At 34.7% G+C, this 27907-nt stretch overlaps 1 protein-coding gene across 7 annotated transcripts in view; it reads right to left on the bottom strand.

Moving 5' to 3' along the window:
• Nucleotides 1-27907, bottom strand: part of LOC132002835 (NEDD4-binding protein 2-like 2) — a 106687-nt gene that overhangs the window by 75577 nt on the left and 3203 nt on the right. For 3 of the 7 annotated variants that reach the window (XM_059378020.1, XM_059378017.1, XM_059378019.1), the window contains 4 exons: nucleotides 17708-17832; nucleotides 13747-13835; nucleotides 13275-13351; nucleotides 9988-10134 (listed from right to left, as the gene is read on the bottom strand). In XM_059378020.1, the coding sequence (XP_059234003.1) occupies nucleotides 9988-10134; nucleotides 13275-13351; nucleotides 13747-13835; nucleotides 17708-17832 (438 nt within the window). Of the gene's footprint in view, nucleotides 1-9987; nucleotides 10135-13274; nucleotides 13352-13746; nucleotides 13836-17707; nucleotides 17833-27907 lie in introns of those variants that run through there. The other 4 variants (XM_059378021.1, XM_059378022.1, XM_059378023.1 and 1 more) reach the window with 3 other exon arrangements.

A 27907-nucleotide genomic window follows, 5' to 3' on the forward strand; every position in this document is an offset into this window, starting at 1 on the left:
GTCACATCAACCAGGGTCTTAAATGTCACTGTATGGTTTTTGGTCTTTAGCCTAAAAACAATGGGAAACACCTAAAAAGTTTTACATGTGATTATATTTTCATTTTATAAAGATCACTCTGGCAAGGAGGGTGCTGGTAATGTTCTGCTTCTTGAGCAGAGTTCTGGTTACATGGATATGATGATCACTTTGTGAAAATGTGAGCTATACAATTAAAATTTAAGCACTTTTTCACATGTCCATTATACTTCAGTCTGGTTAGGCTGTACAAAGGGTTAGAACTAATGTGGGGACTCATCTAAGAGCAAACTAGAGATATGACAGTCAAAAATGGATAGATTCAAGAGATATTTGAGGGGCAAAATTCATAGGCCCTAGTTAGTGGATTGAGTATGAAGAGGGATCAAGAGGGCATCAAAGACAACTCCCAAGTTTCTGGCTTGTAGAAATGGATGGTAGAGCCATTTTATATAAGGAGATCATAGAAATCCAGAGATGGGAGAGAAGGTCACTGTTCAATTTTCCAGTCTTAAAAGTATTAAAAATAAAAATATTAGGTAGGCAGATAAGTAAAAAGGCTGAAGTTCAAACACCAGGTTTAAGCAGAAAATACATTTGAGGATCAATACTATCAATAACAGAAGCAGTAAGTACCAAATCCTTCAGCCAATATTTAAAGAGCTCCTACAATATTACAGTTTAGATTCTGTGGATACACCTAAAACAAATAAATTTTCATGGGACGTATATTCTTGTTCAGGCACACCCCCAACAAATCAGTATTAAATAAGGTAACTTCAACTACTACTAAGTACTATGATAAAAACAAAATGTAGCAATGTATTAAGAGTGATAGAGATAGGTCTATTTTACTTAAGATTGAAATAATCAGGGAAGGCCTCTTTGCAAAGGTGACATTTGAGGTGAGACCTGAATGTTGAAACGCTCAGCAGAAGAGCAGAAGGACAGCATTCTAGGAAAAGAGCCAGTGCTTAAGGCAAAATAAAGCTTAGCATGTCTGAAGAACAGACAAAAAGACCAGCACAGACGGAATGTAGTAAGGGAAAGCAAGTCAGGGTCAGGGAAGAAGTAGACTTTAAGTGAGGAGTGATATCATTTACATTAAAAAAAATTTTTTTTTGATTATACATTAGTTGCTCTGTGAATAAAATTATAGATTGACAAAGAAAAGTGGGGAGACTACCATGCCCAAGTGAGAAATGATGAAATTTCATGGGGAGAGCGAAGATGAAGAACAGAAGTTGCTCTACTTAGATCAATTGTGTCCTTACTATCAAAAGGTTGTTGATGGTTTTAGGGAGAAGACTACGTCTACCATTCAACAAATATTTTATTGACTCTTTTTAAAGGCACAAAGATCCAAAGTTCTTTGTAGTAGTAACCACAGGTGACAAGGAAGACCCTTTTATGGCACTCAGGATATAAGGTAATCAATCTTTTTTAATAACTTGGGCTCTACTGGTTTTTGAAAAACAAAGGTGAGATAAAGAAGGAGAAATACCACTTTTGACCACTGTCCTACTAACCTCAACAATCAATTCCCTATCATTCCCAAAGATTTTTAAAAATGGTTTTTTGGGGGCACCTGGGTGGTTCAGTGGGTTAAGCCTCTGCCTGAATTCAGCTCAGGACACAGTCTCAGGGTCCTGGGATGGAGCCCTGCATCAGGCTCTTTACTTGTGATCTCCTGCTCAGATAAATAAACAAAAACTTTTTTAAAAAAATAAATAAAAATAAATAAAAATGGGTTTTTTTCTTCTCATTAATTTTATATTAATTCAAATTGTCTGGCCCAGGCCAGGCCTCCTAATACATTTCTTGTACACACTTCAATTTACTTATATTTGAATTTAAATGTTTTAATCACATCTTTGCCAGTGTTACATTGTACTATATTCCAATAACCTCAAATCGATTGTGCTGCTTTCTAGGTCCTGAACTGAAAACTAATCTACTGATGAAACTAATGCCATTTCTTTTTTCAAGACGTCTTTTCTCTTTCAACAAAAATTCTACTTCTGATTTCACATTCAGAAACAATAAAAAAAAAAAACACAATCTACTCTATGGATTAAGAAAATCCAAACAACATCCAGTCCTTCTATTTTTTTAGGTTAACTAAAACAAAACAAGGCCAATACTCAACAATAAGAATTCTTCATTTTGTATTTAGAGGTTTTCCTTGTAGAATCTAATTAACTCAATTTATTATTTAATATATTAAACTTAATTAACTGGCTCTTTTATTGTTCTTTAATTTTGGAAAGTTAAACAAAACAGAAGAAAAAGATGCTATTATAAAAGAAAGAAATGCATAATTCTTCAGAAATTCAGAAAACTGATGTAATTTCCATAACATCTACTACTAGAGCAGACTTAAGGAATATGTGAACATTAAAAGAAAAATAAAGACCACTTACAGTGCTGATCTAGTCTGAGAAATATTGCCTCAAAATCGGCAAAACAGCTTATGTAACTTAATCCGTTTATTGAATACTCCACATTTCAAAAGCTAATTAAAATTAAAAAATTAAAAATAAATTTTAAACATTAGAGCACAACTGCATGTGTAAAAATTCAATTTAAAAGATACTGCTGAAATATGATTATCAATTACATCAATGTATATTTTGTAGAAAACATTAAATACTAAATGGTATTTCTACTTTCAGTCATCTTAAAAACAGGACTCTAAATGGTCATTTAAAGGTTTCTATATTCAATTTTGTTACTAAATTAACATACCTTCAACCCTCTAAATCCAAAGGTACCACTAAGGCTAATGAATCACTGGGAGCCTGGGTGGCTCAGTGGGCTGAGCCGCTGCTTTCAGCTCAGGTCAAGTCAGGGTCCTGGGACTGAGTCCCACATTGGGCTCTCTGCTCAGCAGGGGGCCTGCTTCCCTTCCTCTCTGCCTGCCTCTCTGCCTACTTGTGATCTCTCTGTCAAATAAATAAATAGAACCTTTAAAAAAAAAGACTAATGAATCACTGACCTCTACTTCAGAAGCCAATAATACATTATATGTTAATTAATCAAATTTAAATTAAAAAAAAAAGGTACATTAAAGATGCACTCAAATCGTCACTGGAATTTCTTTTCTACCTTAAAAAAAAGGCTATATTGGTAATAATTTTTGAAAAGATGACTATGTTTAAAAGATAAAATGGGCTAACTCTGGAAAACAGCATGGAGGTTCCTCAAAAAGTTGAAAATAAGAGTTACCCTATGACCCAGCAATTGCACCACTGGGTATTTACCATAAAGATACAAATGCAGCGATCCAAAGGGGCATGTGCACCTGAATGTTTATAGCAGTAAGGTTCACAATAGCCAAACTATGGAAAGAACCCAGATGTCCATCAACAGATGAATGGATAAAGATGTGGTATATATACAATGTAATACTATGCAGCCATCAAAAGAAATGAAATGGATAAAGATGTGGTATATATATACACAATGGAATACTATGCAGCCATCAAAATGTTTGCAACATGTGGATGGAACTAGAGGGTTTTATGCTAAACAAAATAAGTCAATCAGAGAAAGACAATTATCATATGATTTCCCTGATATGAGGAATTTGAGAGGCAAAGTGGAGTGTTTGGGGCATTGTCAAGGAAAAAAATGAAACAAGATGGGATTGGGAGGGAGACCAATGATAAGAGACTCTTAATCTCACAAAACAACCTGGCGGTTGCAGGGGGGAGAAGAGGTATGGAGAGGGTGGTTGGGTTATGGACATTGGGAGGGTATGTGCTATGGTGAGTGCTGTGAAGTGTGTAAGCCTAATGATTCACAGACCTGTACTTCTGGGGCAATAAAACATTATATGTTAATTAATTATTAATTTTTAGAAGATTTTATTTATTTGTGAGAGAGAGAACGCATGAGCACAGGCAGAGTGGTAGGCAGAGGCAGAGGGAGAAGCAAGCTCCCTGCCAAGCAAGGAGCCCGATGTGGGACTCGATCCCAGGACGCTGGGATCATGACCTAAGCCGAAGGCAGCAGTTGAACCAACTGAGCCACCCAGGCATCCCTATATGTTAATTAAAAAAAAAATTTAAAAATGAAAAAAAAAAAAAGATAAAATGGGCTATCGTGAGGAATATGTCTGACCTAGAGTTGGATCCCAGTTACATATCTTCCCCAGAGAAATTTATGTTGGAGAACTTTGCTTAACCTCTGCTAAGTTACTGTTTCCTCTTCAGAAAACCCTTGTAGGACTGCTATGAAAACTCTGAACATGTTAACAATCACAATTACAACACAGCCTGGCACTGACAGACATCAAATAAATGGCATCTACTTAAAAGAACATTATTATATTAAGGCTTGTTGCTATTAAATTCTTATTGCTCGCTGTAGCAGCATTCCACAATATAAAGCACTTGTAGAGGTTGAACTCAAAACAAGCTATCAGCTACTTACCAACAAGACTATCATCATGACGCTTAAGCATTATAAAATAAATTTTTCTTGAATTAAGATCCAAGAACTATGCCATGCTTATGGGATTCTTAGACTTTTATAAATCTTTCCAAGTATTTTCATATCTAAGTTCTAACTAAGTAGCAGGGTCAGGAAACCAACTGCAAAGCTGCTGGTCTATAAATTTAACATGGTTAATTAAATAAGTTTCCTAAGGAACAGTGAGTTCACTGAAACATAGGAGGGGAGAATTTACTGCCATTTCTGTCAGCCACTTACCATCCCACCATCTTCATTAAAAATGTTATGCAGTTACACAAGGATGGCTGAGCAGAAAATGGACAGAAGAAAAAGAAAATGTGTACAGGAAAGACTGAAAGAAGCAAGAAACACAATTCCTAATACTATTAAAGACAAAAAACAGAAAGAAAGAATAATAAAGGCAGAGGAAAAACCCACAATCCCCTCCCAAAATCAAATTTCATTTTGTAATACTAAAAAAACTTAAGAGTTCAGGATTATAATTGAATAGACACTACGGAGTTGTACAACTGTAACTGACAGCTGTAGATGAACTAACCCCAAGGGCAAAACTTTTTTTTTTTTAATTTATTTATTTTAAGATTTTATTTCTTTATCAGAGAGAGTGGGCGAGAGAGCAAGCACAGGCAGACAGAATGGCAGGCAGAGGCAGAGGGAGAAGCAGGCTCCCGGCCGAGCAAGGAGCCCAATGCGGGACTCGATCCCAGGACGCCGGGATCATGACCTGAGCCAAAGGCAGCTGCTCAACCAACTTGGCGTCCCCCAAGGGCAAAACTTTGATCAGGAATGCAGTTAAAACTGCAAAACAAGAAAGTAATATATATAAAGTGTATTTCAAAGGACTCTACTGAACTTGAACACAATTTTAAACATGAATGAACACATTATTTCCCTATTATTATTATTTCCCTTTAGTTACTAATAATTTGAATGGCAAAAAAGCCCCTAGGTCATCTTAAAAATCTCTCAGTCTTCCCACTAATTTACAAAAAGTTTAATTAAAAAAAAAAACCTACTGCAATATTTACAACTGGAAGACATTCCCAAATGAAGTATTCAGTTACTCACCAAGGTAGGGGTAATGCTTGTTAATGTGATGTGTCTTGTTCTACAATTAGGAGACAAAATGTAACTGTGTCTATGCTAAATAAAATAATCTATCTTATTCATACTTAAATTTAAGACAGTTACTGAAATTAATGGGTCCTATACTGGGAAATGTATTATAATAGGTGATTACCACAATTATCACACCTGGAACACAACAGGGTTATCATTCAGAGAATAAAATTTGTTAGGGAAAAGGAGAAAGAAGAGATTATTTCTAATCTAAATTACTAAAATAAAGTTCTATTAAATGCACCCTAAAGTCAAATTTTCCAACAGACACAGCCTTATTAGCTCGAGGCTCTCTTCTCAGAAAGTTATTTGTGCTATTCCTTCCCTTTGTTTCTGTGCATAATTTGACAGTGACAATGTGTTTAAAATTTTCACAGAAGATATATTAAAAATTAAGCTTACAAATGTATTCTATTATAAAACCTATGCCTCTTAATCTACTCTAAATAAAGAAACAGAATATAAATGATAATAAGTCTATTACAAGTTTTCTGAACCTGGCTGCAAACATCATAATTATAAATTTTTCAAAGTCTGCTCTACAATTTACAAACCATGCAAAAAGTGAAAATTTTTTGGACTTAAGATACTTAGCACTTTGAATCAAATGAATTAATTTAAATGTTGTTTTAAATATAAAAAAGGAATCAGAAAGACACAAGAGAAAATCACTAACTACTCCTCTTTCAGAACTTATTTCATTCAACAAATTAAACAGTATCTTTTACCATCGCAAGGATTTTAAGAAGAAATCTGATATACATATAGGGAAACAAGTTATTTTAATAATACCTTAATCTTAAAAATAAAATATAAATTGGTATGCCAATCTTAATTAGTAAAGAGAAAGAAAACCATCACAAAGGAGATGTTCATTTATCTCTTAACAAAATCACTCCTTCCTCTGTAAATTCACAAAAATTACATCTAACAATTTTAATGGAAAAAATCTTTTATTTATAAATTATAACCTATAAAATTTAACTTTAAAATCATTAACTCAATCTTCTTTTTCTGCTACTACTAAATATTCTGAATGGTTACTGTAACAAAACTAAACAATATTGTTATGATTCTAGACTAAGGTGTTACTCTAATGGGTTGCAAATGTTAGAATCTCACACACACACACACACACACACACACACACACACACACACACACAATCTTCAGCCCTAATAATAAACTCTCAGTTACTGCATTTATGTTAGAATACTAAATAAAACTTCAATGAAGACTAGCAAACCTATCTGATCAAGGCACTATTATATAAACAACCACATTCTTCGCATTTACAAAGAGAACACCACCAATTTTCTTCATAAATACTTTAAAAACCAGGCTCAGAAAATCAGACATTTCTGCAACAAAAACTAAAATGTGGTCAAAATAAGTATTTCACATCCTCTGAAATCATGAACTCTTCTAGAAGTTACCTATACATAAAACTAGAAAATTCCACAATCTATATTAATTAGGTAAGAAGTAACCGAACTTCAAATACTTAAATCCACCCTAGTGCTCCAACAACAAAATACAACCCAATCTTTTATAAACAATCTTACTTTAAGACAGACATAAAATATTAAAACGTTAAAATTTTCTTTTGAAAAGGTGAATACGGAAAATAAAGATTACCTATTTAAAAAGCAGTACCAACAGTTCAACTTAACGACCACATGAAGTATTTTTGCTAGCAGGACTATGACATATAGAAAACTACAAATTTGCTTATCAAAAAGGAAGTGATTTTTATACCAAGCCTATAAAAAAACAACTTAGGTTAAGCTGCATTCTGCTTAACTAAAGTATTTTATCTTAGTTAAATATGATGACTAATGCTGCATTTATTCTCTGGGATGGAGACCAACTTAGAATGAGGCATAGCAATTGGGGGCTATTCCATTAAGAATATAACTGGGGGGGCGCCTGGGTGGCTCAGTGGTTAAAAGCCTCTGTCTTCAGCTCAGGTCATGATCCCAGCGTCCTGGGATCGAGTCCCATGTCGGGCTCTCTGCTCTGTAGGGAGCCTGCTTCCTCTTCTCTCTCTGCCTGCCTCTCTGCCTACTTGTGATCTCTGTCTGTCAAATAAATAAATAAAATGTTTAAAAAAAAAAAAAAAAAAAAAAAGAATATAACTGGGGGAGAAAACACCCAAGAATATCTGAATACAAGAAAAATTCTGATGAAATATCTTTAATCAGTAAATTCCTTTTAAAAATTTTTAAAAGATTTTTATAGACTTAAAGCAATGACTTATGACAGTGATTTTGGTATATTTTATTGCATACTCATGATTATCATTCAAAAAATAAAAATAAAATTAACCAGAATAATTGGGGAACTATTAATTTAATATATTTAGAGGAACTACTAATTTTCAGTCCTTAAAAAAAAACCTTCAAAGTTTTTCAGAATGTTAATTTCTCTGCCTCAATATGGATTTACACTAAAATAAATCAGCAATGATTAATAATCTCTACATGATTATTTAAGTACTCAGAAGTACTAAAAGATGAAGTTGACCCATAATAAAATCTGGAAATTTATTTCAGACCTACTGTCTAACATGAACATATTTCTTTATAATTTGTAACTTTCAAAGGCAATTCTCTACTTCCTTAAAATAAATTGTGCTAATTTTGCATCTATTAATCATAAACTATAGATTCATAGCACTATTACTCCCAATAGTTTTATAAAGACAGAGGGAAAGGAACACACAGTATATAATATCTAACAGTCGTTTCACCTGTCCCCAAATTAAATCCATCTGTACTATTTTCAATTTGTGCTAATGTACACAGTAAAATACTGGAAAACACAAGCCTAAATACCAAGAAGTATTACTCTGAAACAAAATACATGAAAATAGCAGATAAAGAAAATGTGTAGATGTATAAATATATATACATTTACACACAAAACATGAATTAGCATATTTACTATATCATATTAAGATGAATACATACAAACATGTGTTAAACAAAATAAAGCAAACTAATATCCATTCAAATGTAAACAGCAGTGAATAGTACAAATAAATAGATATCATATTCTTATCTCCCTAAAGGCAACGTAATACAGACCTTGTTGAGAGTATTGTATTTAGTTTTGAGACTTGCACTTAGAATTACTTAAAAAGTAATATATAAATGTGGGAGAATATTTAAAGTAAGGTTGAAAAGAACAGCAAAAGGTTTAAACAACAGAAGAAAGATTACTCGATTTAGGATGTCCTGGGTTAGGAGAAAGTTAATGGGCCATGAAATATTATCATGTAAAACATCTGAAGGATCGTAACTTTTTTTTTTAATAGCATGTAACCAGTTGGGGCTTTTTCCTTAAAAAGACCAAATCAAAGATGAGCATGAATTATAAAGTCTCAGAAATGAATTCCATTTCAGCTTTTAAATTTTAAGTGACAAAACACAATCTAATAAACTATTCAATAAGACATATAGCTCGTCAACAAAAAAACTGAAATGAGGAGAAATAAAATATCCTACAAGACAAATCTTACCATTAATGCTAAGAATGTGTCCAAAATAGTTTTTATATTAGTATTATATACTGTTAAATAGAGAAAAGTGATATCAGAATAACCTGAAAAGCTTTTTCTAAGTATACAGTGATTTCCCTATTTATTCATTCCAGATTTGGGGAGTGTGGGGGGATAGAGGGATGGTTTGAGAAGGGTGATGAATATAGGTATATATATTATGAATATGTATATTATGGAGAAAACCACCCAGGTGGTTGACACACCTACTGCTGTATAGCATTTGATGGAGAATTTAATTAAGTGATATGCTAATTATAACTTAGAAATATTTCTGTCATACAGATGAATTTGCACAAACATACTTTTACCGGTATAATGAATCAACTGAGGTGCCTACATCAAGTATTTCTTATATATTTAAGGTAGTTAAGAAAAAATACTAATATTTTATGAAAAGTTAGATTTAGGTAAGAGCTATAAAACTACTCAACATTATTTACAAAATAGATACAATTAGTTTAAAAACTCGGTTGTAGAAAAACTATTCTAGGTCCTACCCACTCCACTAAGGTGTTCTCATAATAACCCAAGGGAATTACAACAAGAAATTATAAAAGCATTTAAAAAACAATTTTATATAATTTTTATTTACACTTTAGGATTTAAACAACTTGTGGGGAACATCCTTTGTGAGGCAACATAGTCTTTTTTTTTTTTTTTTTTTTTAAGTTTAAACTATTTAAACTCCAAGACAGGCTCACTAATTTTTTTCAAGGGCAAGCAACAAATGTGTTAGCTGAAAATAGCCAGTTTAATGATTATTTGTAACAGAGACTTGATTATGTGAGCCTAGAGAGCCTCCCCACCTCTGTGTCCCCTGTGAAGGAGGAGGTCTTTGTGTGCTTTTGTGTAGCGGTTCCACTGAATTCATTACAATAGAGATGGACATTTCATATTCATAACGATCCAACATCTGAGCAATCTTCTTTCGAGATACACCATGTTTATTCCTCCTACCAAAAAAGAAAAGGATTTTAATTCTTTAGAATGTCTAGGTTTAGAGACTAAGCTGTTTTAGAGTACAGATTCTAAATTGTATTTACAAATAAATACTAAAAGATACAACTCATTCACCCACATTTTAAACAAAAAAAAATTTACACTGGCTCTCAAAAATTTTAACAATATAATATTTTTTAAAGATTTAAAGATACCACAAATCACAGCAAAATGTTAACTGGTAATATCTTTGTCACATAAAACTAACTACCAATTCACTGAACTACTGAGTTAATCTTCCCCCTCTTTTAATAACAAAATCAAAAACAGTGTATTGGGAATTATAGAGGACTTGAGTGAACTTCTAAGATTACAAAAATCAGTATGAATTATTTATTACTTTTCAAAGTTATGTTAGGACACTTCCTTTTGCATTTTTAAAATTTATTAACAATACCAAATGATTATTAGAAATATAACAACTTGGACATATTTCACAAACATAAAGTTGAGTGACAGAAACTAGGCACAGTGAACACATACTGTATTTTACTTATATAAAGTTTGAAAAAAAACCTATGGTGTTAGGCAAAACATGTTTTAGAAAAAAAGACATTTAAAAAATATAAAGAAAAAAGGTATATTAAAGAGAAGGAAGTAATTACCAGGGAATTATTACTGGGAAAAGGAATTCATATAACTTCTGAGGTGTTGGTAACATTCCTATATAATGGTTAAGTGAGTATCTGCCTTTACAAGAAATTTGTTAAGCTGTGTATTTATATTTTATGTCATTTTCTGTGAGTTTAATTGTAACAACAAAAAGTGGTTTAAAATTATTTTTGACCCTCAAAAACATTTTTCAATTTATTTTACCCTTGTAATTTTCTATAACTTGACTTGGACATGGCAAAACACATAGCAACATATTTTACATTTAATATTATAGTTCTAGATTTACTAATGCTAATTAATTTTTCCCAGAAAAGAGATACAAAGAAAATGTTTACTTTTTAAACTGTTTTTGTTTATGTTCAAAATAAGAAGAAAAAGCAAAAAGGACTAGAAGATAAAAAAAGAAAAAGAGGGATCTGAAGTTGAAATTGACAAGATATGACTAAATCCACAAGATGTCAAAATTGGTAAATTCCATCAATTTACCAAAAAACTAATCTGTCAAACTATTCTGCATTATCAGTTAAACTGACTTTATTTTGTAAAGTCAATTATATTAAAGAATTCTAATAAACTTCAACAGTCCCTCAAATGTTAATGAAGCCTAACTGTATTTCATCAATTCATTTATTCTGCATAACTCAAACAGCTTTAGTTTTTAAACTTCCATCTCTTCTAACTGAGGTGTATTATACACACAGAAGCAGATGAATAATACTAGTTACTCATAAATCTGTTTTGCTCACATATGAACACATGGTGTGCAAATCAGAAAGGGAAAAAAGGGTAACAAAATGAATAAAAGGTGGGGGAAAAAGAAATTATTTGAACATCACACACAGAATAACATTTAAGATGAAAGAGGGCAAGCTGAGGTGAAGGAAAAAACTGGTCTTTAAAAAAAGGAAGTGATGGCTGCACAACTCTGTGCATATATGGTTGACCGTTGAACAACAAAGGTTTGAACAGTGGCAGGTCCACTTACACGTGGCTTTTTTCAATAAATACAGCACAGTAAAAAAGCCACATGTAAGTGGAACTAGGAGGGCACGTGATATAATGAGCACTGGGTATTATATGTAACTGATGAATCACTAAACTCTGCCTCTGAAACTAATAAAATACTGTATTTTAATGGACTGAATTTAAATAAAAAATAAGAAGTAAACATAGTATAGTACTATAAATGTACTTTCTCTTCCTTATGATTTTCCTAATAATATTTTCTTTTCTTTAGCTTACTTTACTGTAAGAATACAGTATATAATACAGGTAACATGTGAAACAGGTGTTAATCAACTGTTTATGTTTTCAGTAAGGCTTCTGGTCAACAGTAGGCTATGAGTAGTCAAGATTTGGGGGAAATCAAAAGTCATCATCAAAAACAGACTCAAAAATCCATTATCTGTGGATTTTTGACTGTCAGCACTCCTAACCCCTGCACTGCTCAAGAGCCGACTGCACCAAAAATCATAATTGTATACTTTTAATGCATAAAATGTAAGGTATGTGAATTACATTTCAAAGTTGTTACAGAAAAGAAGAGAGGGAGAATAAAAACAAAGAAAGAAAAAAAGTCATAGGAAAACCAGTGCATGAGGGGAAAGGGATAAAGGTGAAAACAAACAGAAAGCCAGGATCGAAAGTAATAGAAGTCCTCAACCACTCACCACAAAGTTTGAAATCTAAAATGGTCTGAAAATTCTGTTTTCAGATTTTGTTGACTCATACGGCACAAAATCTAACCAAATCTGTACTCTTTTGGCAGCACAATCTACTCAGAACAAACATTAGATTATGCAGAATCTTTCTTATCTAATCAGAGGATTAGTAGTGACTTGCTACAGGAAAAATAAGATGTGTGTGATTACGGCATGCTGCCCCAAGCTTTATTAGGGGTATTATGATTATGTGTAAAACTATACTACCTTTCTATTTAGAAAACAAATAAACAAAAACAAACCCTGAATTCTAAAAAACACTGATTACAAGGGTCTTGGACTATGAATCTGTAGTAGTAAAGATGGAAAAGAGAAAGAAGATGAAAGCCTCAGGAAAACAGGTGATGAAACCTAAAATGGGAAGAAAAGTTTGAAGGGCAATGCAGATAAGTGGGCTACTCAAAAACCAGAAGGAAAAGTTCTAACTTTTCCCTCAAAGTGTTCTGGATCTCCACTAGCGTTCAATAAACTATGAAACAATGTAGGAATTTACAAGAGGAAAAAGTAACACACACACTTAACAAGGAAAATTTAATAAAACTGACCATGGGAATGTGCCCCAAGAAACTCTGAATTTAAGTCAATGTTCCTCTTGACAGAAAGTAAGTAGTAGTCCCCATTCACAAAGAGCAAACATTCAACAAGCAAAAGCTAGTATATAGTAAAGAAACTGATCGTGTAAAGGAGAAAAGAAAAAAAAGATGAAGACTCAAAAAACTTTTCAAAGATAAGGATTCAAAAAAATTTGAGTGCCTTACTTTTCTAATTCTTCAGGATCAAATTTCCACCAAGTTTCAGGTTCATGAAACTCTACTCTGTATCCTTTTCCTATGGCCTACACAAAGGAAAGGAAGAAAACAAAAACCCAGAGAATACTTCTTAAAGTAAAAAAGGCGGCAGATAAATAGAAGTTCCATTTAGACAATACATCTAAATTTGTTCGACCAAGAAACATTTTACTTTTAAATAATATTGTTCACAAAAATATTAAGACCACATAACTGGACAATTTTGAATTACTGTCTTCAAGTCCAGGCAAAACTAACAAGATGAGCATATTTCTTAGTAAATATCATTCCCAGTTTTTTAGAAACTAAGTTAATGAACTCACCTCTTTAGAAAACAGGGACAAATGTTTATCTAATGAAGATCAAAGTAACCAAAATTTCAGAGTATGAAAAAACTGGTAAGAATAAAATATTAAAAAACTTTCTCATATCACATATTTACCATTTCCACATATGGTTTCATTTCCCAAGCTTGTGTATTAGTGTTGTCTATTATAACTGGAGATCTCCCCTGATTGATAGCTTGTTTTGCTGAAATAAAAAATATATTTAAACAACAAAAACAAAAACCAGAGAACTATTAGATTAAAATATAAAAAATAAAATTTAAACATTCATTATTATGAAATTTTCTACATCTGTACTTAAAACTAGAACTATGCAATCACTTGAGTTAGTGGGGTGGGAAGAAAAAGGACCTCACTAGAGTAAAAGGGAATTAAGAAACATAATCACAGGCAATGTGTATTCTCTGGATTAGATGCTGGTTTTGATAATGACATTTGGGGAAAAATATTTTCTTAAATTCAAACTAAGGAAGCCTTCAGAATACAGCTAACTTTGAATTACAGGAAATACAAGATCAAGTTACTCTGAACACAGTCTGAGTATGAAAAGAGGTGAGCATTTATTGACATGGAAAGATGAAGACTGTTACCTGAAAACGGCAAATTATACCGCAGTATACTAAGTATGACCTTACTTTGGCCAAAATACAGAGATCTGGGAAGAGTTACTAAATATCAAAAGTGGTCATCTGAAGGTAACAGGAGTATCAGCCATCTACGCTTATCTGTATTTGCCAATATTCTACAATTATAAATAATGCTTCTGAAATAAGAAACTTAAGTAAACTAAGTAACACAGTTCAAATGACTTTGTAAGTATTTTTTAGGACTAGAATTCTCAAAGTAGGAGCTGGGATCACATGGAAATTTTCTAACCTACATCTTCCTATCCCTTTGCCATCTCTTCCCCCATGAGGTAAGAATCACTGCCACAGTGAGCCACTGTTAACAACAGGAGTGTGTGTACCCCTAAATGTAAATAGACAAGAAACATAATTAAGAACCTACAATAAAATTTAAAAGGCTGAGGCAAAAGGCAATGATATGGAAGTATTGTTGGGACTTAGAATTCAAAACACTAAATTTTACATAATGAAAACACACAGATGTCTAAGGGCAGACAGAATTCTAATGGTTAGTTAAGTAATAATGACTATGGTAGAATACATATTTGGAAGAAGATGTCTCTAAATACCAACAGAATTTTAGAATTTGGTCACACATAGGATATCAAGATGCCATCATCTTACATTGTTCTATCCTCAAATGGTAAACAAATCTTCCATTAAAAAAAAAAAAAACTTACTAAGCTAAACCTCTTAATGTCTAATAGTTAGGCTGGCACCTCCAAGAAGTTATATTCTAGGAGAAGCTTAATAATCAAATTAAATATCTGATCTGCAGGAATGGGGAGATTATCCTCTTTCCATGAAAAATCATCATGCAATACCACATTCTAATATATTCCAGGAGAGAAGGGTTCCTAAGTAAATAATGTTTGAATACCCTGATAACAAGAGTCATTTCTTAAAATTACTACCATGCTCTTAAGAAACAAAATGACAACTTGGGGAGCTTTTTAATTTACAGGTGGTCTAACATGAATTGATTCTTCTAATAATACACATGAAGCAGAGAGAGATTCCAAGAATGGTAACTGGCATTTGAAAGTGTTCAATAAACATCTTTTAAAAGAAATTTAGTCTTAAGTAAGTCATGCTTATAGTTTTCAAAATGTCCAATGATTGCTAGTTACCATTCCCTTGAAAAAATTTAGGCTATACTGATAGTAAAACTAGTAGTGTATCTAAACAGCTTTTTATTCAGAAAGTGTAACGCAAATAAAAAGTGTAGCTTTTTATTCAGAAAGTGTAGCATAAACATTTTAATGTACTATTCAGACTGGTATTACAAAGAGAAAAAAAAGTCCCATACAAACAAATTTCACAGTCCACTAAAGATACACTATCTCTGCCTACTGCCTTTATTCATTCCATTCATCACCTGCTACTATTCTCTTTAACCTCAGTCCAGTAACCCCCCAAATTTTTTGGAATTGCAATACCATCATTACTTGATTTACACAGTAATGTTCTGTGGCATAATGTTCTGTGGAGAATCCCACAGTGTTACAGAACCAATACTAGGAAACAATCTTATAATCAAACTTATTTCACACTAAATTTTTTACTCAAAAATATCCTCACTGAAATTTCTTACTGTGAAAACTGACAATTAAAAAAAAAACAACATTCATTCTGTTTTTCCTGTAAATACTGTACTTTAGGACAAACCTAGTTGCTATTTCTAGGTGAAAAGTTCTTCATTACAGAAGAATTCTAGCAATGGAAGGAATGTTAGATCTAGAAAATCACCATTTAGCTACCTTTAATGAACACTCTCATTCAGTTAACAATTCACTGTTGGATAAAACCATTAGACGTAAGGTTGATCAGGGATTTGATAATGGAAAGAGTAAGCTGTTTCTTTGAAGTTATTAATCTATCTTAGTATCACTAAAACTGGGACAACCAGAATTATGCTTACCAAAAAAAAAAGCTGAACCTAATAAATCCTCCTGTCTAGAACTAACTTCTATTTAAGGAAATACAGGAGAAGAACAAGATAAATAGTTACAAGGAAGCAAAGAGAAAACTACAAAATATGGAACATTCTATAGACAACCAACTTCTGCAACAAATTAATGTTAAAAAGGCAAAAAGGGGATAAAAAGAGGAAAGAGATTAATAAACTTAAAGGTAACAAACTAAATGTACTACCAGGACCTGGCATGTATCCTGATTCAAAGAGAACAACTATAAAGAAATATTTAAGACAAGGAGAAATTTCATTACAGGCTGGGTATTCTATGATGTTAAGGAATTTTTTTTTTTTAAAGGTGTGATGATGGTACTGCAATTAAATAAAATGCCATTAAGTAAGAAAAATTTAAATGCAAGATGCCTGATGTCTAAAATCTGCTTTAAGTACCCTAGCAATTAAAAAAGGGGGGGATTCAAACAAAAATGATAAAGCCAATAAGGCAAAATCTTGATAAATGATAATAATTCTGAGTGATGGGAGGTATGGTAGTCACTGTAACCTAAGTTAGATTTAAATTTTTCATAAGAAAAAAAATTTGTTCAATCATTAATATACTCTTCATCTTTTAAAAAAGAAACCAAGTTACCTACTTAGTTCTAGATCAAAAATTTTCAATCCTGACTGCAACATTAGAATATCTGGGTAACTTTCACAAAAAATACTGTTGTTTAGATCCACTCCAGACCAACTAAATGAGAATCTCTGGGGCTAAGATTCAGGCGTAAGTTTTTTTAAAAGGCCCCCAGGTGACTCAAATGTGCAGTCAATCCCAGAATGGGAAAAAAACTCAGTGATATGCTTCTAAAAAATGTATTTAAAGTAGACTTTTGTAGAGTAATGTCAACAGGAAAAAGTTTAATATTCACAGGCATTATATTAAGCCTTAGAAAACATTAGCATTACTCTCAAGGAAATACCTTTTGAGAATATACAACAGTATGAAGAGTTCTTTGAATTTATTTATGAGGTATAAAATAAAGGCTATCAAAATATCCCACATCTCTATTTTACCAGCTCATATAGGTATACTATTTACAATTTATAAAATATACCTATCTAAATCCTCTAATTTAACAACAACCTTGATCAAGTAAGGCAAGTATAAATATCATGGCTTCTAATAGATGAACAAGCTACTCTCAAAGCTATTTAAATAGCTTGCCCAAATCACTCCACTGGTAAAAGTCAAGTTGAGAATAAAAACTAACTCCCTGGGACGCCTGGGTGGCTCAGTTGGTTGGACGACTGCCTTCGGCTCAGGTCATGATCCCGGAGTCTCGGGATCGAGTCCCACATCGGGCTCCCAGCTCCATGGGGAGTCTGCTTCGCTCTCTGACCTTCTCCTCGCTCATGCTCTCTCTCAAATAAATAAATAAATAATCTTAAAAAAAAAAAAAAAAAAACTAGCTCCTAGCCAAATATTCCATCCCAAAGACTTGGCCCAAAACAAACCTCTGTTCTGGTTCCAGTCATGGGCATCACCAAGTTGATTAACATTATACCTGTACCCATCTTGATGGTGAAAATAGTCATCAGTGCTGAACACAATGCCATCCCGACTTTGACCAAGCAGAATTCTGTTAATGAAAGAAATCATAAGGTGCCATTTATAAAATCTATAACCATCAAAGATAAGCCACACAGGAAAGGTTATTAAATCAACCTCTGGTACTTACCTGTAAATATATTGCAAACAAAACAGAACAGGAGCAGAAACTTAAAAAGTTTTCAGATTTCAAATACCACTTCACACTTAAATCTATAGAATTACAATCAGTAAAAAAAGATTTTTAGGTGGCAATTGTACTAACTGGCATTTGTACTGCCACTTTTAAAAACATTCTTCAACCAATCCCAAAATCATGTCAACTATTATCCATGTTTAACTTTAGTGAATTTGTATGTGGTATCTAAAATTCCCTAAATTGGGCACCTGGGTGGCTCAGTTGGTTAAGCAACTGCCTTCAGCTCAGGTCATGATTCCAGAGTCCCAAGATCAAGTCCCGCATTGGGCTCCCAGCTCCACAGGGATCTCCCTGTGATCTTCTCCCCTTTCATGCTCTCTCTCACTGTCTCAACTCTTTCAAATAAATAAATAAAATCTTTATAAATAATAAATAATAATAAATGTAGTGCAATAAGTGACCTAAAAGGCAAATAAATAAGCCTAACCAAGCAATTCAGAGGGGGAAAACTCTATTTGACCTAAGATAGCTTTACTAAACCCATTTCCACAAAGCACAAACCTACACGACCTAAAAGTGGAAGTCACAAATAGCTTGAGACTTAAAGTTTTGAAATAACCTGTGATCCTTCAAAGTATAATCAAACTTTAAAAACTAAGAGATTAAATTACTAAATGAAGTAAATTGTTAAACACTTAATAAAGAACACACTCTTCACCATAAGTCAATGATAATCAAACTTCATTCTCACAATATAATACCACCTTAAATTTCTAAGCATGGGGATGCTTAAGTGGCTCAGTTATTAAGCATCTGCCTTCAGCTCAGGTTATGATCCCAAGGTCCTGGAATCAAGCCCTGTATCCAGCTCCCTGCCCAGTGGGGAGCCTACTTCTCCCTCTCCCACTCCCCCTGCCCATGTTCCCTCTCTCTCAGTGTCTGTCAAATAAAATATATATATAAAAAAAAAAACACACACACACACACAACAAACCTTTATGTCATGGAGAAATGGCCATGACATATTTAAAGAATTTCTAAGCAAAGATTAACTAGTGTTCAGATTGTCAGAGAATTTCCCAAACCAGTGACTCATGAATGAGACTGGGGTATAAGGTAAAACACAGTAAAATAATCTGGATCTAACAATAACAGAAATATTTTGTTGTTTCTCTCCTCCCTCCTCAGCTATTAGGCAACTGGATATCATTCTATAATTTTTGAAGAGGGGAAGGGAACGGAAAGTGGTAGAAGGGACTGAGAATCCAAGAGTACCGTCATGGAATGATTCAAGAATACATACCTCCTAAATCAAAGGCGTAAGAAGGACTTTGACTATTAAATAAACATAGCTCTCCTTTCCTCAGCTTATTATAAAATTGTATACAGGCATAGCTCAGAGATATTGCAGGTTCAGTTTCAGACCACCACAACAAAGCAGCACTGTAACTGTCCCTCAGAACATAATACTTAAAATATAACCTATGAGAAATTACACTAGTCATCAAGCATGCTTAGATACAGCCTTAAGAAAAACATGTACTGGCAACAGGCCTCTGGGGGAAAGGACGATACCGTCCTTGAAGCCCAGCAGCTGGAGACGCCCGGCTCGCTCAGGGCTTGCTCAGGGCAGAACACCGCCTGCTTCTTTTTTCTGTTATCTCCCCTTCCCCAGAGAGCATCAACAGTCAGTGAGACAATCCTTTCATTTGACTATAGGTCACGTACTATGTGACCAGATATAATGTGCTTTTCTTCTTACATATCTACAAGACTCATGGTCAATGTGTAATCTACTCTGGCTTCTTTGTTGGTTACTCACTTTCTAATAAATATGAGACTGTGAAGTTGTTTGGGGTGACAGTCTTTTCAACTGTTGCCCCCTGCTCCCATTCTCTTGCAGCTGACTTGTTTGTGCCTCATTCTTCTTCCCTGCGCCGTCAGAAGGCAGCAAAGCACAATAAAAGAAGTCAAAATTAATTTTTTGTTTTCCCAGTGCATAAAAGTTATTACTAAAAAGTATACACCTTAATTCAAAAATATTTTATTGCTAAGAAATGCTAACTATCATCTGAGCTTTCAATGAGTTGTAATCTTTTTGCTGGTGCAGGGTCTTGCCTCCGTGTTGATGAAGGCTGACTGATCAGGGTGGTGGTTGCTGGAGGCTGGGGTGGTTGTGGTAATTCCCTAAAATAGTAGGAGAATGAAGTTTACCCCATCCACTGACTCGTACTTTCCTAAACAATTTCTCTGTAACATGTAATACTGTTTGAAAGCATTTTACTCAGAGAATTTCTTTGAAAATCAGAGTTTATCTTCTCAAACCCTGCCACTGCTTTAACAACTAAGTTTATGGAATATTCTTAATCTTTTGTTGTCATTTCAACAGTCTTTACAGCATCTTCACTAGTGGACTTCATCTCAAGAAACCACTTTCTTTGCTATCCATTATCAACTCTTCACCTGTCCGAGTCTGATCATGAGATTACAGTAATGCAGTCCCACCTTCAGGCTCCCCTTCTAATTTTAGTTTCCTTGCTGTTTCCACCACATCTGCAGTTGTCTCCTCCACTGAAGTCTTGAACCCTTCAAAGTCATCCATGAGGCTGGCATCAATCTCTAAACTCCTCTTCATATTAGTATTTTGCCCTCATCCTATGAATCCATGAATATTCTTAAGGGCGTCTAGAATGGTGAATACTTTCCAGAAAGTTTTCAATTTACTTTGCCCAGATACATCAAAGAATCACTATGTATTTATAGCCTTACAAAGTGCATTTTTTTTTTTAAGATTTTATTGATTTGACAGACATAGATCACAAGTAGGCAGAGAGGCAGACAGAGCGAGCAGGCTCCCTGCCGAGCAGAGAGCCAGATGTGGGGCTCGATCCCAGGATCCTGGGATCATGACCTGAGCCGAAGGCAGAGGCTTTAACCCACTGAGCCACCCAGGTGCCCCACAAAGTATATTTCTTAGTAGTAAGACCTGAAATTCAAAATTACTCCTTGAAACATGGGCTGAAGAATGAATGTTGTGGTAGCAGGCATGAAAACATTAATCTTGTTCTACATCCCCACCAGAGCTTTTGGGTGATGAGGTGCACTGTCAGTGAGCAGTAATATTTTGAAAAGAATCTTTTTTCTAAGCCACAGGTCTCAACAGTGGGCTTTCAATATTCAGTGCACCATGCTGTAAATAAATATCTGTCATTTGGGCCTTTTTGTCCCATTTATAGAACACAGGCAGAGTACATTTAGCATAATTCTTAAGAGCCCTAGGGTTTTCAGAATGGTAAATGAGCACAGGCTTCAACTTAGTCAACAGCTGCATCAGCCCCTGAGAAGAGTCAGCCTCTACTGACGCTAAAGCACTGACTTCTCCTCTCTAGCTATGAAAATCCTACAAAATAACTTATTCCAGAAGGCCATTTGTCCACATTGCAAATCTATCACTTAGTGTAGGTACTTTTGTTGATGATCTCAGCTTGATCTTCTATTTATTATTTCAGCTAGATCTTGCTGCAGTTTCTACATCAGCACTTGCTGCTTTTCCTTGTACTTCTATGTTATGGAAACAGCTTCTTCCCTTAAACCTCATGAACAAATTTCTGCCAGCTTCAAACTTTTCTTCAGTTGCTTCCTCACCTCTCAGTCTTCAGAGAACTGCAGAATTAGGACTCTGGGTTGGGCTTTAGTTTAAGGGAATGCTGTAGCTGATTTGATCTACAATCCAGACTATTACAACTTTCTCTATACTAGCAAGGCTGTTTTGCTTTCCTATCATCTGTGTGTTCACTAGGAGTAGCACTTCTTATCTCCTTCAAGAACCTTTCCTTGCACTCACAACTGGGCTGCCTGCTTGGCTTAAGAAGCCCATCCTGAATTTGCCATGCCTTCCTCACGAAGTTTAATCACTTCCAGCCTGTGATTTAAAGTGAGAGATGTGCAAATCTCCCTTCCACTTGAACACTTTGAGGCCACTGCAGGGTTATTTATTGGTCTAATTTCAATACTGTTGTGTCTCAAGGAATAGGTAGGCCTGAAAACAAGGAGAGATGGTAGAATAGGAGGTTTGTGGGGCAATCAGAATATACCTAATGCTTATCAATTAAGTTTGCCACCTCATTATATGGGCGTAGTTTATGGCACCCCAGAATGACTACAAAAGTAACATGAAAGATGACTGATCATGGATCACCATAACAAATATAATAATAAAATTGTTTGAAATATTGTGAGAATAACCAAGTGACATAAGGACACTAAGTGAGCAAATGTTATTGGAAGAAAGGAGCCGAAAACTTGCTCGACATAGGGATACCACAAACCTTCAATCTGTAAAATGTTCAGTATCTATGAAGTGCAATTAAAAAAGTTATGCCCATATATTTTATAATAAAAATAAAATTGCAAAAAAATAAGAAAAGATTTAAACATGCAATTCCATTTACAGAAGTATAGTTCCAATTATTTCAAGCAAAGCAAATGAAATTAAATGGTTATTTGTTTGCGAGGCTAGAGCTGGATTTCTTCCTTAAGCCGACATAATTTTTCAAAAATATGCCACCTAACATATTTGGCACCATATTTTGTTTACACAGATAACCTAGAATATAAAACTGCTACAACATGAGGCACCTGGATGGGTCAGCCAGTTAAGCGTTTGACTCTTGATCTCAGCTCAGGCTTGATCTCAGGGTTGTGAGTTCAAGCCATGCACTGGAAAAAAAAAATGCTACAGTATTAGCATTCCAGACCAAAGTTCAATCACCTAAAATGATTCTGATCATAATCAACCTTATGATACCTAATTATATCTAACAGTACCAGAACACTGACAACATCTTCTTAGATACCTTGTTTCATTTTTTCCATTCTATTACTTTATTAGCCATGATTTTTCAGATGATAGTAATATACTACAAGAGTAGAGCTTTTGCATCCAAGGAATGTTTTAACCTCAAAAAAGGTAGGGATGGAGGAGGCATGGAGCAAGAGGGGAGGCAGCCCATCAATTTACATCATCAAACCAAGTAAACATCAAACATGAATAAACCTCTATGAAGAACACCTTAAATATTAAATACATATACATCATAATTACAGCAAATAATTTTAGCTTGGAGAGAGACTTTCTCCTTCCAGGCTGTTCATGCAGCTTTTTAAATTCCCTGAATTATCTCAAACTATAAAGCTTTATTTTGGAGACTTATATTAAAAAAATACAATCAATTTGGATATCTGATGCCATACCAACCACCTGAATCAAAGTTAAATTACTTAGGAGTATCAGTATTTTCAAAATCATGTAGTCAGATTCTATTGAAACTCTCAAAAATTAATTAAGGTATTAGGTTGAATTCTCCAAATATCAAAACTTTTAACTCTGAAAAATGAAATATCTAATAAAAAAAATCAGATATGGGCCCACTCGATACCTGATTTGTATTTTTTCAGAATGTCTACCTTTTTGGAAACTTACTATATGACAAGCACTTTCTATATATATATCTATGACCCCATTTAATATTCGTAGCAACCCTGCTAATTTGATATTTACAAATCCAGAAAAAAGAAAATGATTTCAGAAATCAGGCCACCAGAGTTATATAGCTGCGTGGGAGAGCCAAAACCAATGACTTAAATGATCCCTGCCTCCCGGTATTCACACCCTTAAATAATCCCTTCCCCTTGAGTGTGGGTAGGAGTAGTGACTACACAAAGAACTAAGTTTCGTTGACAACCTCAAGAGATCCACCCCAAAACAAACCTTCAGACCAGAGAGCATAGCCTTAGCCAACACCTTAATCACATCATTGTTAAAGACCTTAACCCAGAGGCAGCCAGATAATTGCACACAGACATCTGTCCTTCAGAAACTATGAGATGATAAATGTTTGTTGCTTTAACCCAGTTTTTAATAAAGTAACTTGTTACACAGCCAGATAACTAATGGAGTCTGATCTTATAATTCTTCATTGAAGAAACAAGTGAATCCTGTTCCTTAACCCTGTTTTGAGAACCCTATTTCCCTAAATGGCCTATTATGACTTAATTTGCATGATTTATTTTTATTTTTTCATACTTTTACAATTTCTAGGAACTGTACATTATTTTAATACATCCACGTATTAAAGAGAAGTGATTTTCCCAAAACAATCTGACAGGAACCAACATTTCATGAACCTTTATTTACCTCCTTATTTACTGAGTGGCCCTGCATACCCCAACCCAAAACCACCTTTACTGGGACAGTTCACTCTCTAAACATTCCTTTAATTAAGAACAGAGATCTCCATAAGGAAAGGTCAATCTTTCCTCTGGAGTTTAAAGTGAGATATTCTCCAAAAGCAGGAGGGGAAAAATAATCTCTTTCCATCTCTCTTTAAACTGTAATTTCTTACAGTTGCTGTAACAAATTACCACAAATTTGGTGGCTTAAAACAACATGCATTTAGGAGCGCTTGGGTGGACCAGCGGGTTAAGGCCTCTACCTTCAGCTCAGATCATGATCTCAGGGTCCTGGCATGGAGCCCCACATTAGGCCTCTGCTCAGGGGGGAGCCTGCTTCCCACCCCACCCCCCGCCTGCCTCTCTGCCTACTTGTGATCTCCGTCTGTCAAATAAATAAATAAGATCTTAAAAACAAACAAACAACATGCATTTATTGTATTATAGTTCTGAAGGTCAGAAGTCTGAAATCAGTTCCACTGCACTAAAATCAAGGTATGGGTAGGCTGGCATTCCTTCTGGAAGCTCCAAAGGAGAATCTGATTCCTTGCCAAATTTTCCAGCTTCTAAAAGCCACCTGTGTATCTGGGCTCATGGGCCCTTCTTCCATTTTCAGAACCAGCAGTGTAACATGTTCTATCTTCTCTCCTCTCCAAAAGCGCTTCTTGATCAACTCTCAACATTTTGCTAATATAATGAAATTAATGGCCTGTTTCTGAAAATACATTCATTTATTGATGAAATCAATACAGTAGAAGAAATGCATGTTAACTAAAATATTTTAGGTTCACCCGTTCTCCTCATATGAACAGGGTATATGAATCTAGCAAAATCCATAGCCCAGACCCCCCAGGAATGACACCCCAGGCTTGATCCCTGTTTGGTCCTGTGACCAATCACAGACTCAGAGGATTCCGTTTATCTAACACCAATAACAAATGGAACAAAATTCCGCAGCTAGACATTGTTGAATTCTGCCTGAAATGAACCTTTTCATCAAAGTGCTGTCGGTTTGTCTTAAAGGACAAAGAGCTAGCACTTTCACATACCTACAAAGGTGTATGAAACTGTTTTGCCTTAGTTTACTCATAAATATTTCAAGTCTGTACTTGTATTAGAATTTAACCTAAAACTTATCTCATTAAAATCTGCAAGCAAATTTGTGGGTAAACAGTTAAGTAAAAACTTAGTAATGACAAGTACTATACGAGTTGAGAAGGATTACGGAGGACTGAGATGATAAACCAAAACCTCAAAAAGCAGAGGCATTTGAGAGAACCTCTGAATAAGTAAAGTCCTGAGAACAATGAATGAACAAGTATTATGTCTCCTGCAGGGGAGGATAGGTGCTAGTCCAACTGCAGAAGAACACGAAGACAAAGAGGGGGGTAAGGACTAAACTAAGGAAGAAGAGGACTTCAATATTACCCCGAACTTTATAACCTCCTGTGCTCATTACACCCAGCAATACTAAACAATGCTAACTTTTAATTTAGTGCCCCAAATCAGCCCAACTTTGATCTACCAAATCTTTACTCCTTTCTTTCTTCAAAGCTCATTTTGAAAGCTAACTCCTATATAAAACCATTCCCCACCACAGAATGTCTGGCTTTCTATCCAGTCTCAACCGACCAATCTTACTTCATTCAAAATGTGGTGACTTAAAGAGATATTCCTGCTTCTTTAAACAAGCTCCTGAAAGTTCGGAGACAGGTGTAGGGCCATACATGTGATAGATATTAAAATGAAGGAGCAGGGTAGAAACACACTATCAGATCTATCTCCAGTTTGACCTCCTACCAGTTCTTCTAACTTCTCCCAAGTCCTTTAACCTGAGCTTATTCTCTTATGCCCCTGCTCCTTCTATGAAATGAAAATAACACAACCCATCTTATAGGATTTTTATATATGAAAGTACTCTGTAAACTGAAATCATGATACAAATGGTAGTTATTACTACCAATGGTAGTTATTACTACCATTTGTATAGTAATATAGTTATTACTATAGGTTTTGTATAGTATATACAGTATATAGCTTCTGTATAGTAATATAGTTATTACTATAGCTTCTTAAATATCTGATTCCTCAAACATATGTACTATATATCATCACCTCTGTCATCTCCCACAATTAGGCCTCCTTGAAATTCTATTGCAATACCACTACTTTATTCATCTTCAATTTCAACATACCTCAATGTTGTTCCAAATCTAATCTTTCTTTCTTACATTTGTCTAAATCCACGCATAGTCAGATGATCCTAGCTAGATTTCCTTCACACAATTTCCAAATTTCAACTATTTCTTTTCTCTGATATTATATTCTAAATCTAGGAGACTGCCCATGTTTGTGCGACTTCACTCTTGATTTCCATCCCTCCTGAAGAGTTGCGATTTCACCTCTCTACAAAATCTTCATTAAAATAAGAATGGGACACCTGGGCAGTTTGGTTGGTTAATCAGCTGCCTTTTAACTCGGGTCATGATAAGCCTGTCCCCCATCCCACCTTGTCAGGCCCTCTGCTCAGCAGGGAATCTGCTTCTCCCTAACCATGCTTGTGCTTGGTCGGTAGTGCACTCTCTAACTAAACAAACAGAAAATATTTTGTAAGATTTTATTTGTCAGAAAGAGAGCGCGAGCACACACACAGGCATGGGGAGCAGCAGGCAGAGGGAATAGCAGGATCCCTGTTGAGCAAGGAGCCCAAAGTGGTACTCGATCCCACAACTCTGGGATCATGACCCGAGCAGAAGGCAGATGCTTAACAAACCGAGCCACCCAGGTGTCCCAAATAAAAAAGAAAAAAAATCTCTAAAAAAATAATAATAAAAATGCAAAGACCTAAATTTAAATTCATTTACAGAGATCACAGCTTACAATCGAGCTTGAAATGTATCATAAATTTAATCTTTCTTCGGGACGCCTGGGTGGCTCAGTTGGTTAAGCAGCTGCCTTCGGCTCAGGTCATGATCCCAGCGTCCTGGGATCGAGTCCCACATCGGGCTCCTTGCTCGGCAGGGAGCCTGCTTCTCCCTCTGCCTCTGCCTGCCATTCCGTCTGCCTGTGCTCACTCTCTCCCTCTCTCTCTCTTTAAAAAAAAAAAAAAAAAAAAAAAAAAAAAATTTAATCTTTCTTTAATCTTACTGCTTTCTGGAGAAACCTGTTTAGACTGTTTTGCTTCTAGAGAAACCTGTTTAGACTGTAACGGTTCTTTGGACTTTTTTATTCTCACTGGAAGACATCAAACAATTTTCTTTTTCTCCTGATCTGGCATTAATCTTGAGCCATCCTACAAAAACTGCAAAGAATCTGTATTTTCTTTGTACTCTCTTACACATCTGCACAAATGAATTCAAGGGCATCAATATTCTTTTTTTAAAAGTGCAAACTACAACAGGAATTTTAAACATTTTGTCATGCAATAAAATATAACCAGTTCAAACTCCATTTAATAACTCAGGTACTGCTCACTTCAGACTCCTTAAAGAAATAAAAAAAGCTTCCTCTGCCAATCAAAGGTATGAACACACCACAGTGCTGAAAACAAACTGACACCCCTTTTCCGTGGTATATCTCACTTGTTTCTCTTAATTATTCCAGAAAAAGAAGTATTACTCTTTACAGTAACAGACAGCAAAACTTGTCCAAGGCCATAAAGTTTGAAATAACTGGGTCAAAAGCCCACATCTTCCAACCCTGAGTCAGCTCTTCTTGAACAGCTGACTTAAAAAGG

Source organism: Mustela nigripes, chromosome 15, assembly GCF_022355385.1.
Source record: "Mustela nigripes isolate SB6536 chromosome 15, MUSNIG.SB6536, whole genome shotgun sequence".
In the NCBI taxonomy this organism is placed as follows: Eukaryota; Metazoa; Chordata; class Mammalia; order Carnivora; family Mustelidae; genus Mustela; species Mustela nigripes.